This window comes from Mytilus trossulus, chromosome 9 (genome assembly GCF_036588685.1).
Source record: "Mytilus trossulus isolate FHL-02 chromosome 9, PNRI_Mtr1.1.1.hap1, whole genome shotgun sequence".
Lineage (NCBI taxonomy): Eukaryota > Metazoa > Mollusca > Bivalvia > Mytilida > Mytilidae > Mytilus > Mytilus trossulus.
Genome location: NC_086381.1, coordinates 44,995,593 through 45,015,274, shown reverse-complemented (window position 1 = coordinate 45,015,274; position 19,682 = coordinate 44,995,593). Strand labels below are relative to the sequence as shown.

Genomic DNA, 19,682 nt, shown 5'->3' with positions numbered 1-19,682 from the left:
CCATGGATACAAAATTACGTTAAGATGTTGTCAGACCGTGTTTAGTCGTGTTCAGATTTTATTAATTTGGACAGAAAACGGGTAAAACTTTCCCAGTGTTTATCAGGGGTTGCTCCCCTTTTAAGAATAAAATTAAAATTAAAAAGAAGACGGTTTATGTTAACTGAAAGTCTGCCATGTTTTAATTAAATAAAGAAAATAATCATTTCTAATTCATACCTCTTCCTATTTAATTATTTAACATTTTCTATATTAAAAAAAAACATAAGTGGTTCAAAGTCATACTGCTGCGCAAACCGTGGTGAATTGAGTTTAAAATCAACAGATTGCCGAAATTATATTAAATAATTATTCATTGAATATACACATCAAAAACTTTATATTTAATGGTTTACAAGTGATTGTTAATAAATATTTATGCAATTACAGACTGGTGCCGTGGGGGAAAATGTGTCAACTTGACGTTACAGATAATTTGTATACCCTTAAAAATTACAGATGTCGGGATTAACACTTGAAAACGTAATCTAAATATGTTTATCTAAATATGTTTAATTTATTAAATTGTTGATGTTACTTTTCTTTATTATTGTAAATAATATCCATTATCATTTAACTTTTCATGTTTTCTATATAAATTTCATAAGTTATTGTAAACTTAAGACAGGGGAAAACTATAACAGTACTATGTATGTCTTTTGTCGTTTTCTGTTTATTGTCATAGCATTGTCTGTTCATTTTTGTCAGACTTGTGCGTTTGATTTCCATATTTTTTTTATTGTGTCTATAATCCAAAAACCATTAATAACTTTCTTACATACCAGATTAAGAGGCGTTCGTTAAAAAATAAAGGTTAAATATTATTGCAAAAGTCTGAGAATTATTGAAAATATGACTTTCCGAAAACACAAGTCGCTATATTAAATGCTTGTAAATCTCCATTACATGTGGTGCGCTTTTATTCAAATACCTTTCTGTTACATAAAAAAAGTGTAAAAACAGTTATTGAAATCCAGCTGAAAAAAAGGGAAAACGAATAGTGTCTATCTAACTTATTTTTCAAATATAACGAATACACAAATAAATCTCTAACCATCAACGCTTGCAATTTGTTTTTACTGACAGGTGTCTGCTGGCATTCGATTGGATATCAGTTTTATGTAGGCGTAACAATTCATCACACTTATCCAATCAGCTGTCTTGTGTGCGATCTCATAAGGTCCACATAGTTTAGTTTTTTTATACATGTAATGCGCATATATAATTTAAAAAAACGGCTTGATTTGTATTAAACGTGACAAATGACAAATTTTAAAATATTAAAAGCAAAGCACACAATCACTTTGTTGAGAAGGTAAATTTTATAGTATATAGTTATTCACATAAGTAAATATTTGTTTATGAGTGAAACTTGTGATATTTCAATTCTTCCCTTCTTGACGATATTTGACAGTATGTTAAGTACTCTATTATGTTTATTTCATATTAGACAAAGATAGGATGGATCGTTCACAAAAACCTCAAACCAGCTTAGAAAGTGATACTCAAAATATGCTACCAGGTAATGTTTATTATTTTAGCACTTTAGAGAAAAATATAGCGTGTTGTACCCGTTCAACAAGTAAGTTTTTTATTCTTCTAAATAGTAATATTATTATTATATTATAATAGCAAGACAGATGCGACATACGATTTGTCAGCAGAATATGTCAGTGGTTGATACTGATGACAAAATCCATGCAACTTGATGATAAAATTTTATATTCGGCAGTCGTGAGCAGTCAGGGTCATTACTTAAACAAGTATTTTTGTTTAGTCACTAGGTACTCTTTGTTTTTTGAAAAATTATAAAATAACTCAATAGATTTATTTTAAATTTCAATAGAAGCATGGACTAAATGTAGTTTTCATGAATTTTTACAGTATTTTATATCATGACATAAAATGAAGAATATATTAGATTTAAGAGGAGTATAGAGATTAAGGGTTACTTAAAAAATAATGACAAACATATATTACTTGAATAACATGAATAAGTTATTTTATACACCTTTACAAAATTTAAATAACTTCAAGTCTTAATTAATTCACAAGTTTCTATCTATTTATATCTGTCCACTTTCAAGATTTTTGAGGAAAATGATATTTTAATAGTCTCATGAGACCAATCTTTGAGCAAAAAGCGTCGATATGAAAGATAAGTGTGTCAGAATGGCAATTAGTGTTTCAGAAAAATGAGATTTCATTTTTCATGGGAAAAATAACCAGATGACTACGAAAATTTGATAAGGCTATTAAAATCTGTACAGTTGGACACCTATAAAAATATTATTTAGAAAAGTTACTTATATAAGTAATGTTTAAAATAGCCTCGTTTTCAACATTATTTGTATAGGCTATTTTAAATGTTACTTGTTTAAGTAATGCCTCTTGATTATTGATTGCTTATGTAAAACAATTTTCCAATTTGTATTATTTCAAAAAATAATACATTCGGCAAAGTCATGAAAATAAAAAAATCCTATTAAAAAAAGAAAAACAGAGCGATTAAAGCACATAAAAAACTAAAATAAAAGGAGCAAGTAGGAGATATTTAAAGATTTCAGATTTATTCAACTAGACACATGCAAGTAGGTTGTAAACCAAATTGCTCCGAAAATATGAATGGTTATATTTTAATAAATATACCAATCGTGTAATTGATTATAAATTATTTTGAAAAAAAAGTATCATTTGTTGGTAAAAATACACATGGTTCTAGCAAATTGACTTCTACCATCAGATGGTGAGTGCGAGAGTAATATAATGTAATTACTTGTATTTGAAAACTTAAATGATCAGTTCATTTTAGGTACAGATAAACTGAATTTGCAAAATAAATTGGTATCACTAGAAAAAGTGATTGATGAGAGATTGATGTCGGTTGGGCACAAAAATAATGAATGGAAAAACTCTGCAGAAAGCCTAATTCCTTCAACTGTACAATGTTTAAAAGGTAAACTTTTTCACCATTACTTAAAGAGGCACTAGCTGTCAAATTCAAGGTCATCGATTTGAGACAAATTCTCATATTTCATTTATAACAATGTAAGACATTTATCCAAACTACCAACAGTCTAAAATAAACAGTTTTCATGGCATGGGGTAGATAATACATGTATGTATGTTAGTTTCGTGTGTATTTTAGTCCAGACTGCATCTACTTAAATATCGATTTGACCTCAGATGACCATATAAGCGATGTACACATGAATAAAGATATGAATAGATTAAACCAACACGTGCAATTGGATTTTGTTTAGGTCTGTTTGAGTTTATTTTATAGATTAATCATATATGTTTCTCATTGTGTTTAACCGTATAAGACTGATTTTATATGGATCGAATCATTACTCAAATGATTTACCGTAGTTGCACTTTCATTGTTGACATTCTTTTTCTTCAAATAATCATTACACGTACAATGCATGCGTTGTCAATCTCTAGCAAGGGGTTAAATTGAAGTTTACTTGAATACGGATTTAATGAGGTCGACTTATTCACTTTCAAGTGAATAAGTAATTATGTTAAAGGTTGATGGTCGCCGATTAAGTCATAACATGACTACATTAAAAAGTGCACACTTACATTTGATTCATAATTTGTCAAAGCTTTTTAATTTTTTTCAATGAATGTTTCAATTGTATCTAGCACTGTGTGTCTTTATATGTATCAAATATGGCACTGGACTGCAGTCAACATATCACTCGACAACTTCATGAACTTATTGAACAATTACTGATGTTAAATAGTTTTTTTTTTCAGTTCTAAAAGTCCGACTTTGAGTGTAAAATTTGAGTGTTAATTCTAGGACTAGTTATCATATAAAATAAATATAGAATATTTAAAAATTAAGAAAAATTATTTTAAGATTTTCCAGCCATGAATAGTCAGATTTAGACAGGAAAATATTAAATATTGGTTTAACATGTCAATTCAGGTGTAAAGTTATGATTCCAAGAAATAATGTTGTTTGTTGTTGTTTTAAGAAACAGAAAAAAAGAGATAACAATGTACTTTCGCTTTACAAACTGGTACTTGTTGTTACATTTAAACCATACATCATACTGATTTCACATTATTAAAGTCATAATTTATTGTAAATAAAGTAAGGCACAAATAGCTACTCTCGCCTTTCTAAAAGTCTGTTCCTGACGACCTTTTATCAAGGTCGTATTTCTCTGTAACTAAGTGTAAAAGACAATCTGATTTTTACTCAAACCATTAAGAAATTAGAGCAAATGTCAAAATTGAGAACGGCAAATCATAATGTTACTGTTGCCAACATTCTCAGCCATAACTAAAGGACTTATTTAGCACTGAAAGGCAAGGGAATGCCATAACTTCTACTTCAATCTCTCATGACTAGCCAGACGTTTTATGTAACATGACAACCCCAACAAGTTGGAATATATTTTTTTTTCATTTCTGAACAAAATATATACATACATATATATTCCTTTTTTTTTAATTTCATTTCCATAAAAATGACTTCCACGGTAGAATCCAAGTATGAATGAGGCTAAATCTGAACTGAATAGTATAAAACATTAATTGAAAGGTATTCTTTTCAACTTTAAACGTATTTTCAACTAGGGATAATATACCAGGCCTTGAAGGCATCAAACTTTACTCATTACTCTGAGCACAAAAATCATGCTCGAAACATGAATTCCAGCAATTTGATTGGTTGATATTCGAGTCTGAGTACAAAAATCATGCTCGAAAGTTTTATGACCGTGACGCCAGGATATCATACCAAAAGTGATCATTCCCTTCAACTAAATAAATCATTCCATCTTGACTCAAGTGAAAAATCTGCGTATTTTAATCTAATTTTCATTTATTACGGGAAGATAAATCTAACACATTGTTATCTTACAAAAATGATTTGTTTCTAAATAAAATCATGTTTGTTCCTTTATATTAGTGTGTTAGATTTATCTTCCCGAATTAATACACATAATTAATCGGTTACACACCGTGAATTGGGTAACCTTAAAATCTTGTCCATAAAACTTTTAAAAAATATCAGCCGGCAAAAACAAAATTAATCAGAACAAAATCAAAATGTCTTTCCATGAAAAGTGGATATAACTGATATCAGAACGAAGGCAAGTGGTATTTCCAGGGAAAAAAATGGAAAGACCAAATAATCATAAACTCAGAATTGAAAATAGTCTGTAACCTGATAGTTATCAAAAGTACAAGAACTATAATATTCATACCTCCCAATGTTCAGTCTAGCGAAAAAAGAACTACTAAGACTTGCTACAAAGAAAAAAACTGCAACTAGAAATAATATATATACGTTTTTGAATTATGTCATATTTTTGCTATTGGTTTCCTAAGATATTTATTTCACAACAAATACAGATCAAGAGGAATAACCAGATGAAAATGAATACCAGATAGACAAGGGAAATCGGAGTGCATCAACTATTTATCTATCATTATGTTCAAAATTTAGCTAAACCATGCATATCATTTATATATGGTTTGATGGAATCCAAAAAAAAAAACAAAAAAAAAACCATCAATTTTTGAAAAATATAAATTAGCAATAAAAATTGAAGAAAATGTTCGAGATTTATTATCAATGGAGAAATTGATTTATATTCCGGTGTATAAATTAAGAAGCCTTGCAGTCTGATACTAATATCGCTAGCCAGTATTCTGACTCAATGTGATACCGAAATGAACTTAAGACTAAGATCAAAGTATGTATGGTAAAGGAACACACATACTGAGCTCGAGGCAGTAAACATATATATTGGTCGGTGAAAGACAAGCTGCAATATAAATACATGTACATGAAATAATTAACGGAACACCGAACATGAAAGTAAATATACTGTGGATTCATTCGTTGGGACCAATTTTCATGGATGATGAAAAACTTGCATTTCACGGTTTTGCCGAAATCTGTAGAAAATGTGTCATTCGTTTAAAAAAAAAATATTGCGGTTTACCTGTGCTGAAAAAATCAACTTAAATTGGTATCCTAAGACAAATTATTAAATCCACAGTCCACTATTTATCTTTATGGAGGTGATGCAGAAAGATGAAAAAAAAATAAATAAGATAGCAAACGGACAAGCGAATCATTAATCAAAGAGAAACATGACGAAAAAAAATAACAATAAAAAACACTTCATCGAAAACTTAACATGGAACAAGGTTGTAAACCAAACTGCTCCGAAAATATGAATGGTTGTGTTTAATAAATATACCAATCGTGTAATTGATCATACATGATTTGGAAAAAAGTATAATTTATTTGTAAAAATACACATCGTTCTAGCAAATTGACTTCTACCATCAGATGGAGCGTGCGAGAGTTATAAAATGTAATTGCTTGTATTTGAAAACTCAAATGATCAGTTCAATTTAGGTACAGATAAACTGAATTTGCAAAATAAATTGGTATCACAAGAAAAAGTGATTGATGAGAGATTGATGTCGGTTGGGCAAAGAAATGATGAATGGAAAAGCTCTGCAGGAAACTTAATTCCTTCAACTGTACAATGTGTAATAGGTAAACTTTTTCACCATCACTTAAAGAGGCACTAGCAGTCAAATTCAGGGTCATCACTTTGACTCAAATTCACATATTTTATTTGTAACAATGTAAAACATTTATCCAAATTACCAAAAAGTCTAAAATAAACAGTTTTCATGGCATGGGGTAGATAATACATGTATGTATGTTAGTTTCGTGTGTATTTTGGTCCAGACTGCATCTACTTAACTATCGATTTGACCTCAGATGACCATATAAGCGATGTACACATGAATAAAGATATGAATAGATTAAACCAACACGTGCAATTGGATTTTTTAGTGTCTGTTTGAGTTTATTTTATAGATTAAACATATATGTTTCTCATTGTTTTTAACCGTATAAGAATGATTTTATATGGATCGAATCAGTACTCAAATGATTTACCGTTGTTGCACTTTCATTGTTGACATTCTTTTTCTTTATATAACCAATACACGTATAATGCATGCGTTGTCAATCTCTAGCAAGGAGATAATTGAAGTTCACATGAATACGGATTTAATGAGGTCGACTTATTCACTACACGTATAAATTAAGAAGCCTTGCAGTCTGATAATAATACCGCTAGCCAGTATTCTGACTCAATGTGATACCGAAATGAACTTAAGACTAAGATCAAAGTATGTATGGTAAAGGAACACAAATACTGAGCTCGAGGCAGTAAACATATACATTGGTCGATGAAAGACAAGCTGCAATATAAATACATGTACATGAAACAATTAACGAAACACCGAACATGAAAGTAAATACAGTGTGGATTCATTCGTTGGGACCAATTTTCGTGGATGAAGGAAAACTTGCATTTTCACGGTTTTGCCGAAATCTGTAGAAAATGTGTCATTCGTTTAAAAAAAAAATATTGCGGTTTACCTGTGCTGAAAAAATCAACGAAAATTGGTGTCCTAAGACAAATTATTAAATCCACAGTCCACTATTTATCTTTATGGAGATGACGCAGAAAGATAAAAAAAAATAAGATAGCAAACGGACAAGCGAATCATTAATCAAAGAGAAACATGACGAAAAAAAATAACAATAAAAAACACTTCATCGAAAACTTAACATGGAACAAGATAATCATATCAAGCCGAAAATTGGCTCAATCAGTACTTGTTTGGCTTTATAATTATTTTGATCTGAACGTCAATGATGAGTCTTTTGTAGACGAAATGTTAAAATGTTGTAGCAGATTAAAAAATACTTCGGCAATTCAGTAGTTGGAGGCAGATACAAATAACATAATTTAAACCAGGTATAATCCGAATAAGCATTCATTACCAGAACAACGATCAAAATCTTTAAGTCAAAAATAAGTCAGGAAAAAGAATCAAATCGAAGAAAAAAAATAACCGTCAATGAGCACATTTTGGTTTGTTTTTGCAGTTCGTCCACCGCCAGTTGCACTCGTCTTACAACAATTGATAAGTACAGTTTGGTAAAACAAAACATGTGATAATGACAGAATGGGGGTTGACTCATTTGATTGGCTAATTCCTATTATAGATTTTCATTGGCTGTATCGTCCATAGAAAGGTGAATAATTGCTGAAGGTTGCACTACTGATAATTTAAACATAGCAATTACCTGGGATATCTACTTGTACGGCTAAAGTTGTGCCACTGTCACAGAAATTTCATAAAAAACTATTTGCAAGAAATTAAAGTCTTAATCCACTGCTATCTTTTAAGATATAAACTCACCTTGAATTTTTCTCTTCTTTATGAGCAGCTATCCAGTATCAATAAACATATGATACATGTACTAAACTATATGTTCAAATTGTATTTATATATCTCCTATGCTGGCTGTACTGGTATTTTACAAAATAGAAATAAAAAGTTCAAAATTCGGAAGTTCGAATCATCTCTTCACTCGTATCGCATTCTTTTTAACAGTCCCTTAGTGTGAATTTTGAAATGTTATTCAACTTTTCAGCATACTTGCTGTACTCGTATATCATGTTGTAGTCAATACTTTTTAACATAGATGCAGAACATTCGAACACGCAAATGCAAAGATCAGATATTCCGACAGATTTCTCAGGTAAGAGTCTTCTCATTGATATCTGTATTTGTAAATATAGTTTGCTATGCGAAAAGAGAGACGAACAACATTACACTTTAATAATTGGGTTATGAAATATATGCGATATGCATTTTCTTCTTTATAAAATTCATTTGAATTTGTTTCCAGTTCACCTCTCTTTTCGAATAGAATGTTAGAACACATAAGCTTAAATAATTCGAATTAAGTAGTAGGGTCAAGATGCGTATTGGTGTCTCCATAGGCCGTAATTTTAACGTGTTCTTTTGTTGCTTAGTATATATCGTTAACATGGATGTGTGTGACGGCTCGTTTCGAAGCTGAGACAATTTGACATATGTGGTTACATTTTCGGGGTACGACGTGAGATTATTTTTTCCGTAAATTAGCAAACCCCGAGTATTCTTTTGTAATGCGGCTCCTCATGGTAAAAAAAATCCCAATTTTAACACAATTAGTTCTTTGAAAATTTAATACTTTGAACACATTGAATAGCTCCATAGATTTGTAACATTTATTCTTTGTTCCCCTTCTTTCCAAATTAACTCAAATGGTTAAGCTCAGTCATTTGTTTATTTTAGAAAAGTGTCAAATATCACTACACAGAGATTTTTTGTTTACACGTGACTTTTGAGTTCCTCATTTCAAGGCGCATTTGGGATATTGTCCCATATTGAAATCAATAGTTCTGATTTTTTCAAATATTTTTATGTGATTTTGTTTGGTACATTTTACTTTTGTCGAATGCATATAAAAATAATTCTTTGATGGAATTTCCAGATCTCTCAGGTAAAATTCAATCATACTATTATACAATTATATTGCAAAACATTTTCGAGATCTTGTACGGTTACATAAAAGTAGATAAAAAACAATGTTCGGAGAGACAATTTTGACGAAGAAAAGTGATAGGTTATGCAGTTTAAACGCGTTTAAACTGTTCAATAGCATTTGTTAAATAATTTAGCGACATTTTCAAAAAGCGCAATAAAATTGACGCTATAAAAATGTACCAGAACATAATAAAATGGTGGTTTAACATTGTCATTTCGGGGCCTTTTAAAGCTGGCCTGCGATACGGGCTTTGCTTATGTTGAAGGCCGTACGGTGACATCTTATTGTTAATTTCTGTGTCATATTGGTCATTTGTGGAAAGTTGTTTCATTGGCAATCATCCCACATTTTCTCTGTTCATGTATCTCCCTGGAAAAGTGGAAAAGTCACCTTTGCTCATGGAAATATTATATTATAAAACAAGCTTTTAATTATGCAAGTGGAAAATAGTTACGGTTCGGGAAAGTATAACCAATCTGTTATAAGTAGATGTTTCAGTTGTAATACGTTTAAACCAAACCACAATTTCGACCAAAACACAAGGCAAATAGTTGCCACTCCAACAATTGCACGACGCAATATTATACAGAAACAAAAATTTAACGGCAACGAACAGAAGCAATTTAGATTCGAAATGGCTGAACTATAAATGCGAAGATGAATATAATATTTAGTAATTATTCAATAGTGTAAAGGAAATTGATATCAACATATTATGTACGTAATCTCATAGAACAAAATATATATATCGAATCGAACTGTATATATTGACAAGCTATGCAAAGATTATAAATAATAAAACAAATAGGCAAAATTGCAACCTTGAACCTAAGTCGCAAATTCGAACATTCGAAATAGGAAAAATCCGTGGCTCTATTGTCCGCCAAGTTGTAAAAGAATATCTTCTTTAAAAGGCTACGGCAACCAGTTTCAGAAATGTTCCGATGTGACAAAAGTTAAACTGAACACGCACAACCACTCTTTTAAAAACAAACAAAGAGACAAACAGATGATTAAAATGTATCATGACACTGAACTGAGAGTTATATAAGTACAAAAACAAAGATATGTTTCCTTTTCGGATGCATAGTAAATTTATTATAATCAGCTATTTTAATGATGATCTGTTAAACAAAAATCATAGCTCCGACTAAAGAAATTGTTATACAAAAAAAGACACGAAACACATTTATCTGTAGTGCAAGAAATGGAAACAAGTAACAACTACAACAATTGCAAGACACAACATCATACAGGGATAAAATAACAGAAACAACCTTAAACAATCTAGAAAAAATGGAAACCTAACATCATTTTGAAATACAACTTACTGTATGCTTTTAAGGAAAATGCTCAACATTACAGCTTTTAATGAATTCAAAATATATCAATATATATCTGTATTTTTCTCAAATTAGATGTTGAGGACGAATATATTCTTCTCGGCTGTGATCCACCAGGTAAGAAGATATTTTTAAAAATGACATTAACATGAATAGTAAACTGTACAGGTATATATACATAATGCAAATAATGGCAAGAAGATACCAGAGGGACATTTAAACAAATAGATCGACAATAAACTGACAATGCCATGGTTAAAAAATAGAGAAACAGATCAATGGTAAAACACTGAACAAAACATAGAAAACTCAAGACTGAGCAACATTTACAAAACATTGGGGTGATCTCAGGTGAACCGAAAGGGTAACGTATCAAGCTCAATAAGTGGTATCCGTTGTGTTACTCATGCTATGACAAACCTGTTAAACAGTTGTAATCGGTAGGTCACATTCGTGAAAAGGGAACAGGATTGTAGTTACGACACAAAGAAACATATCTGATATCATCTGTGCAACGGATATTCCTTTACTTGAATGTGTTTTTATTCATTAAAGTAGCTTTATTTTCTGTGTTAATGATTTTGACAGTTCTTATTAATCGAAACTGACAAAACCATGAATATATATGTAAAGCTGTTTTTCACATGATAACTTTAAAAAAAAAAAAAAAAAAAAGATTATGATTAAATAATAATATAAGTAAAGGTTAAGTTTTACAGCAGATTCCAACAAGTATGAAGCTACATATAGATTCTTTAGTTAGCTTCCTTTCTAGCTCAACCATGAAATCATTATAAGGTAAGGTAAACAAGCATATGAGTGGAGTCAATTGTTTAATAGAGAACCAATCAGAACTAGTGACAGAATAAACATTGTGAAACTAGTTTTACAAGTCAGTTTAAAAATAAGTTTTCAATCAAAATTTAAAATTCATTGTGATAATAATAATCTTATTCACAAGCATGTTTTAAGTGTGTTTGATTTGCCAATTCTATTTCAATCAATTACTCAGTTCATTTATAAATCCAGTTATGTGTATGTACTTTACTATGGTACAATCACGGCGTAAATATAAAGTTTATGACCCCTTCTGTAGCCTTTGGATTACAAATTTGTCAAACTGAAAAGCATACAAACAGCAAAGATAATAAAAAATAGAGGTGGGCCATTTTGTACATGTTCAAAGGGGAAACTTCGAGCAAGCATTATTATTTATTGTTTCATTGCATTTCAAAGTTAGACGGGATTTTGTGGCAAATAAACCACGATTTTTGTAGAAAATCCACAGATATTTTTGTTATTAAATTTTAAGCATAGATTACCCACTTGATTTTCTATATGATGTGCTAGCGTTTATTGTTTACAAAAAGTCCTATCAAAACAATCTTATTTGGTATTTTTTTTAAATCGTGTTAAGTCACGAAAGTCGAGCGCAACCTAGGAGGTGTAATTGAATTGGTCCATATTCATATTTGTTTAAACCAATATCTTAATTTATAAACTTGATTTAAGGAAATCATTGCTAGCACTGCTTGTAATAATCTTCCATTTATCAAGCACCAAAAGCCAACTGTGACAGTACAAGGGAAAATGCTGTGGATTTTGTATATTTTTAAATTTTTTTAGCATTGAATCAACACAATGGTAACTCATCCTTGAACAAAACATAAACCGGAACTCCGCATTTTACTTTATTGTAATATAAAGATTTTTTTTTTATTCAGTCAAAAACTATCAGAAATGAAATTTAATTTGCAAATTTGTTTACTGTATAGGTAAACCTGTTTGTATGAAACATCCATATTATAAACATATGAGTGTTTTCATTGTATGATGAATTGGAACTATGCTCCTCCCAATTTGATTGAGCTAACGAGGAAGCTAACCAAAGAATCTACATTTGTACCTCTAGCTTCATACTCGTTGCAATCTGCTGTCAATAAAGTAAATATTATTTTTAGGACACAATATGTGTTAACAATGCCTAAAGGTTAAAGACATTGTGTATCCCTATACTAGTTGTGTTAAGAAATTATCAATATCGTATTGGAAATGTTTTTATTGAACAGAAATATCTTTCCTTATTTTCAAACAGCCAGATGCATATTTAATGGTCTCATTGATGTTGCTGATAACAAGCCAGTAGCGTGGGCACCACCACCACCGCCCCCACCACCAGATCCACCAAATCCTCACTCATAATATTTAGATTTTGTAGAAACCTCTTTGAACTACTGATTTGAAATAGTTATCAAATGTACCAGGATTATAATTCAGTACGCCAGATATTATTAGCCATCACATTTAATAAAATTGTGTATTTTTACCAATCGGAAAATGTTGAAGTTATCGTTATATAAAGCTTAGTGTCATTTGTTTGATTGTTTTTAAATATTTCCATCTACTGTATGTAGTAATCAGGCCTGGGGTAATGGTAATTTGTAATTGTAATGCATTGTAATATTACATTTTTTTTATGTAATGCAAAGTAATTTGTAAGGCACATTTTTTTCATTACAATTACATGTAATGTAATGATTACTTTTGTTAAAAATCAATGTAATGCCTCAATTACTGTACATTACTTTTCATTACAAATTTGTAAAATACATGAAATTGAAGAATATGATAAACAAAAATAAAATATTAACAAAAACAAAAACAAAAACAAAGTATTGAATAAAAGTATTGTCACAGTTAATTACTGTATTAAATAAATTGCATCAATTGTTAACACACATATAAAGGTAAGAAATATATAATTGTTAAAATCATCAAGTCTTAATCTTGGTTTCTGATATTTGTATAAAAAGATATTGGGAATACTTTGGTGTTTGGTGATCTATGAAAAAATCTTCTAAAAAAATATTAAACAAAACTATATGGATGAATGGAAAAAATATGAAGATGAAACTTTTGTATTCTATACACACCTTACATGTATTTCAATGAAAGATTGAATATGTTAATCAACATTTTTACACCAAACTGGGGTTTGGGTCCTGTCTGTGTTGTTATTTCACCTAATTAATATCAAAATGTTTATATTGCAATCAAATCTTCTCAACTTATGTTTCTCCTACTACTCCACCATAGAGTAGACACAGGTTTGGTGCAGTACATGATTTTGACATTTACTTGTCAGAGCCATGTGAAGAAATGTCAACCAATCCACTGGAATACTTGAAGTCAAATTCAGTGCATTTTTCTTTTTACTTAAGCTAATACAGCTATATCAAGTATTTAGCCATTTCCTCAACATCAGCTCCTGTTGAAAGGCTTTTTAGTATTTTTTGCCGGAAAGGTGTACAGACCTGATCATTGTTCTCTTAATAACAGCATGTTTGAAATACTTATGATAATAAAGAGCAATGGACATGTTAATTAACCAGTATTTGAAGTATATGTCTATAACACTGTATATATATATATATGTACATATACATGTACCTCAGTAATAATTTGTTATAAAATCGGTTTTTGAAATCTTTTTAATTTTTATATTGAAAAAGTAATGTGTAATGTAATGCATTACACAGGCAAAGTAATTGTAATGAAATGCATTACATGTGAGAAAAAATGTAATTGTAAATGTAATTGTAATGGAAGAATCACAAAGTAATTGTAATGTTATGCATTACATTGCAATGTAATGATCCCAGACCTGGTAGTAATATTAGCTAAGTATCTGAGGAAAAAACACACCGCGTTTTTTTCACGAGTTTCAACTTTAGTAAATATGACTTTACCTCATACTTGATGTATAATGTATCAATTAATAAGAAAACACGTTAAAAGGCCAAATAAAGTACAAAGTTAAAGAGCTTGTTGGCCAAATACAGCTTTATCCTGAAATTAAAAAACGCTTTAGTTTCTCTTGCCAGTGTAAGTGATGGTTGTTGTCTACATATGTGTGTGTTTATGTATGAAAAGAGTACTATATAAGATCACAAAATACATTTAACTGTTCGTCTCATTTTTGAAAAAATAGACTCAGGATGAATAAACTTTATGTTGCTATATTGCATGTGCAATAAACTGTATAACTTGATTCAAAAGACCTTTGTTAATGTTTGAAACAAACAGACTGTGAATAATAAAGCGAGGATGGATTATGCCTATGTTTTATTTTGTTGTTATTCGAATATTTAGAATTGTTTCTTAACGAATCAAAACTCTCCTACAGATGCATAATATGATATCTCTGCACATATCTGATTTCAAAAGGCTTTTATAGTTACATGTGTAGAGAAAAAAATAGGTATGTATATCCAATTGCTTGCTACATGAAACCGAAGTAAAAAAAATCAATATGCACACATATGCACATAATTTACAAACGCAAATAGAAAATACTTGTGATACAATATATATCACGCTATGTCATGGCAGTAAGGTTATATTGGCAGAAGAGAACAGCCGACATTCGTTAGGAAGATGAAATCCCTAATCATGTTGGAATGAAATCCAGCGCACCTGTTACGTCTGAAATTCAAACTCACAACTGCAGTGTTACAATTTATCGATACAGTAATTGGACTTCTTATACCATTTGACCACTGAAACCCCTGTGACAGAATGAGATAAGTGAAGCCTTCAAATCAAATATCACAAAAACTGGTTATTCAAGACGTCTGGTATTAAATGGGTCATGTGGTTGAAAAACACTAAATATATCAATATATTAATCTTCATTTGAATGGAACTGGGATCACTTTGAATATCAATTATTAATATCCACTTGTAATAGCACTTTTTTGCGATAATTATTGGGGTTGCCCATCACATTTACATGGCTAGGGCATGAAAGAAAGAAAGAAGGCATTCATTGTAGCAAAGGCATATCATAAAAACAATGATAAACAAAATGTAAAGTGTATTTAAATGTGTCAAACACATTTAAATTTTATTGCTGAATTCTGGTTTATAAATGACCATAAACCACCTTTATCATATAACTGTTAAATAGAAATACAAAATTTCTTTATAGTATTGAAGATTAGGAAATAAAGATAATACTGAACATATTTTACAGGTAAGAATATGTATTCATAAATGAACATATGCGCGAGCAGCTTTATTCGTTCCTTACCAGGTCAGTTTCTTGCAATGCTTTTAGAAAATATTGCTTCATTACCAACAGAACGAAGGGAATATTTTAAATTACGTAAAGAAATTATGAAATAAAAAAAATATTCAATTCTTACAGTTTTTTCCTAATATAAGCAGACAAGAATTAAGAAATGTTTTGAAAAGTCTGTGTGAATAATAATATTTGATATAGATTTTTAAAATGTAATACTAGAGTCTTTTAAGGCATGTTTGAATTTTAGTTAACTACACGTGTTCTCGGCTTATCATTAACATGTTGAAGTCCGTTGTGCCTTGTTACTTCTTTTGTAAATTGGTAAAAAAAAACATGGAGAGACACATTGAGTCGTAGGCTTTTATTTCTAATTAATCAATATTTTATTCAGTTGAAGTGTTTATATTTCCGATGTGTTCAAAGTCAATACATTCATATACTAGTATAGCCGCCATTGCATTTCATGCATACTTTATATCATCCAATCATATCCACTGTTTCGTTTGCAATTCGGATGTGCACGCTTACAGTCAAAAAACAAATATATATTTTTTTCAAAGGTGGTATGGTCTTCTTATCTTTTATGGCAATTACATACAAGATTTGTTTTAAGGAATTTGTCAAACATGAAAGATTAGTGTCAAAAATTACTTTATATAAACATTCTAATAAAAGGACGACAAGCCTTGTGTTCAGATAAGTCTATGTCCCAAGTCTGTAATTCAGGTGCTGTCGTGTTTTTTATATGCGTTAAATATTTATTTTTCGTTCATTTTTTGTACATACATAAGGCTGTTAGTTTTTTCGTTTGAATTGTTTTGCAATGTCATTTCGGGTCCTTTATAGATGATTCTCATGCAATTATCTTGTATCAATGGTTCTGATTTGATGACACTTTTTAATAGCGTTACATTCTCTATCTCCTTGTCTGTGACTACGGAAGCGGCTTTGCCGACATTTTGAATTGTTGAATGTATTGGTATACAATTTTTACAGTAATAAGAAAAAAATTCTCACATGTTGCACCTAAAAAACTTTTTTTTATCGAATTTTATTACATTCTGAAGAGGCACACAGCTCAACGTTCATGTTTGACGGCGGAAACATACCCGTGACGTCACCTAGTGTAGGGACCAAAGAAGATAACATCATTTCGCGGAATTGTCTTTAGTGAAAATTTTACTCTTAAATAATGATTGAAATTTAATTTTGAAAATGTTTTGCATTAGGATAGAGATAACTGTATTGTATTTGAAGCTTGGCGGACGTCCATCGGTAGTTTTACTGTCGCAAATATCCGTATTCTTTTCTCCGCTAATTAGCGTCGCCAAGTAAACTAAATTTGCGACAGTAAGCTTCAAAAACAATACAGTTATCTCTTAATTATGCGGTTATGGCCTAGTTCATTATTTAAGGCTGTACGGTTACCTTTAGTTGTTAACTTCTGTGTCATGTTGTCTCTTGTTTAGAGTTGTTTCATTGACAATCATACCATCTCTTCTTTATATATATATTATTAAATGGAAACGTTCATATCACCTGTAGGTATCAATTAAAGCTGTTTGAATAATGAAATTAATTTAGATACAATATGAATCTTTATCATGTTGATATCCATTTAAACCAATATAGTATAACAAATAAAACAAGCCAATGAACCACAGAGCATACCTTGGTTGGGGCACTTGAAGAAAGCGGCGGTGTCTAATATTTTTGTTAAAGCCAAAACCTACACTGACCTTTTTTTAAATGATTTTTTTTTTTTTTATTTACTTTAAGATTAAGAAATATTGTAATAAGAGTCCAGCTAAGTATTAAACCATTCCTTCAAAGATTAACCTGCATGTTTTATTATCGGATTCAACTTTGGATCAGGTTTCAAATAAATAATTATGGTAAAGAGTAAAGACATACACAATGCATTTAAGGTCTTTCCTCTACGCGAGGAAGGATTTCATTGTTTTTCTCATGTTTTTTTTTTTTTTTTTTTTTTTTTTTTTATACTTCCAGCATTTTTATGACATGGCCTCCCCCCGTTTCTATTGGAGATATAAAGACCAAATATAGACCATGAATAGATATCATCATGAAGTATAACCAGATGAGGCTGTGTAGGATTTCATCATCCCCTGTAGAAGTTACTCTCTTTTATTGTTTTTTTCGACATGCCCCTTCCCCCTTCGTTGTTTTTAAAGTATCATGACCTTATCTGGACAAGAGGTAGATCTCATCATGATGCATTACCATATGAGGCCGCGTAAGATTTCATCATCCCCTTTGAGAGTTATGTCCCCTTGAAGCAATTTCTTTTATTTGCATTTTCTTAAAAAGAATTAGAGATCAAATCGATTTGAAAATGATAGCATGTACAAGAACTGATAGCACTGTTTATAAACATAAACAAATAATGTGTTACTAAGTTTTATAAGGAGAAACAACCCTTTAAAAAATATAAATAATTTTTGAAAAATTGTATTTCGAGAACCCAAAGTTATGGAGACTTGGAACCTTCATCAATAACCTTTAATTCAAGTGACCTTCAATATGCATCCAAGGTAAAAGGTCAATGAGTGCCAAAAATATTTAGGCCATTTCAATCTTACATATTCGGAAAACGATAATACTTTGCTGCATACATACAGCATATAAATTGTTCCTCTTGGCGAGCTCTACATTTTATACAATTAGCCCAAAAATGTCCGACCGTCTGTTCAAAAGTTACAACAAGATGATTCTTAAAAGTATATAATTGTGTGTATATTTTTTTTAAAGGTAACAGATATCAACCTACTATAAACTGCAAAGATGATCAGTAATTCAAGACCTTTAATTTGAGGTCAATGACAGGTCATGATGACATTTCACCTTGACCTTCACAGCATACAATGACCTTGACCTTGTGATATTTGAAAGGTCAAGTGATCCTGAGTTGAATGGTGGTAGTGCCATGTCTCTACGACTTCCGGTTCTCAAGTTTGGTATTGCATCATATATTTGATGATTCATTGTGACATTGATGAACTTTGGAATTGTCCCATGTATTTCTGAATCATTTAAAATGTTTTAGACATTGAAGAGGTTAAAATAGGTATATGTTTGACTAAATACCAAAAACATTCCATGGGAAAAAAACCCACCAAAAACCAATTTGAAATTTTCAAGTTTTGCATTGACTTTGAAAGTTTCATAACTTCTATTTATAGTTGATATTGCATCATTATTGGAATTTTTTCAAATGGGGTCATCTGATATATAAAATTGAATAAACTCAATTTAATTGAAAATGTTTTACCCCTTTTTCATCCCAGGGAGAAGGATGGGGTCATTTAGTGCAAACATTCAAATTTCACGACGGTTAGGTTGTCGCAAATCAAATAAAGTTCATAAAGAGTACATTTCAAATTTCAAATTGAATTCCCCAAAAAATTGGTTGGGTGGGGTCATTGAGTGCAAAAGATCAATTTTATTTTAAGATAGGGTTGTTGTATACCAAATAAAAGGTCATGATGTAAACGTTTGAAATATCAAATTCCTGACATCCAAAAATGAGTTGGATGGGGTTATTGAGTGCACAAATCAAACTTTCTAGAACATGGCGTTGTCGCATATCAAATGAAAGATCATCAGGTATATGTTACATATTACATACTTCCGATCTCGAAAATGTAGGCGGATGAGGTCATTTAGTGTAAAAAGTAAAAGTTTCAGAAGGTATGCTTGTCATATATCAAAACGAAAGGTCGTACAAAGTACATAACAAAAACATGAT

At 30.5% G+C, this 19,682-nt stretch overlaps 1 protein-coding gene across 1 annotated transcript; it reads left to right on the top strand.

Moving 5' to 3' along the window:
* Positions 1–1,440: 1,440 nt before the first annotated feature.
* On the top strand, positions 1,441–14,879 carry LOC134683928 (uncharacterized). The gene is made up of 6 exons (XM_063543245.1): positions 1,441–1,561; positions 2,852–2,995; positions 6,434–6,577; positions 8,594–8,650; positions 10,903–10,944; positions 12,923–14,879. The coding sequence occupies exons 1-6, from the start codon at positions 1,501–1,503 to the stop codon at positions 13,027–13,029; spliced, it is 555 nt and encodes a 184-aa protein (XP_063399315.1). The 5' UTR covers positions 1,441–1,500; the 3' UTR covers positions 13,030–14,879.
* The last annotated feature ends 4,803 nt before the right edge of the window (positions 14,880–19,682 follow it).

Bases quoted from the DNA above. Each gene is read 5' to 3' on its own strand.
- LOC134683928 (XM_063543245.1), top strand. From the start codon at position 1,501: ATGGATCGTTCACAAAAACCTCAAACCAGCTTAGAAAGTGATACTCAA. The intron at 2,996-6,433 runs GTAAACTTTTTC...AGTTCAATTTAG, and splicing joins AACTGTACAATGTTTAAAAG to GTACAGATAAACTGAATTTG. The intron at 10,945-12,922 runs GTAAGAAGATAT...ATTTTCAAACAG, and splicing joins TCTCGGCTGTGATCCACCAG to CCAGATGCATATTTAATGGT.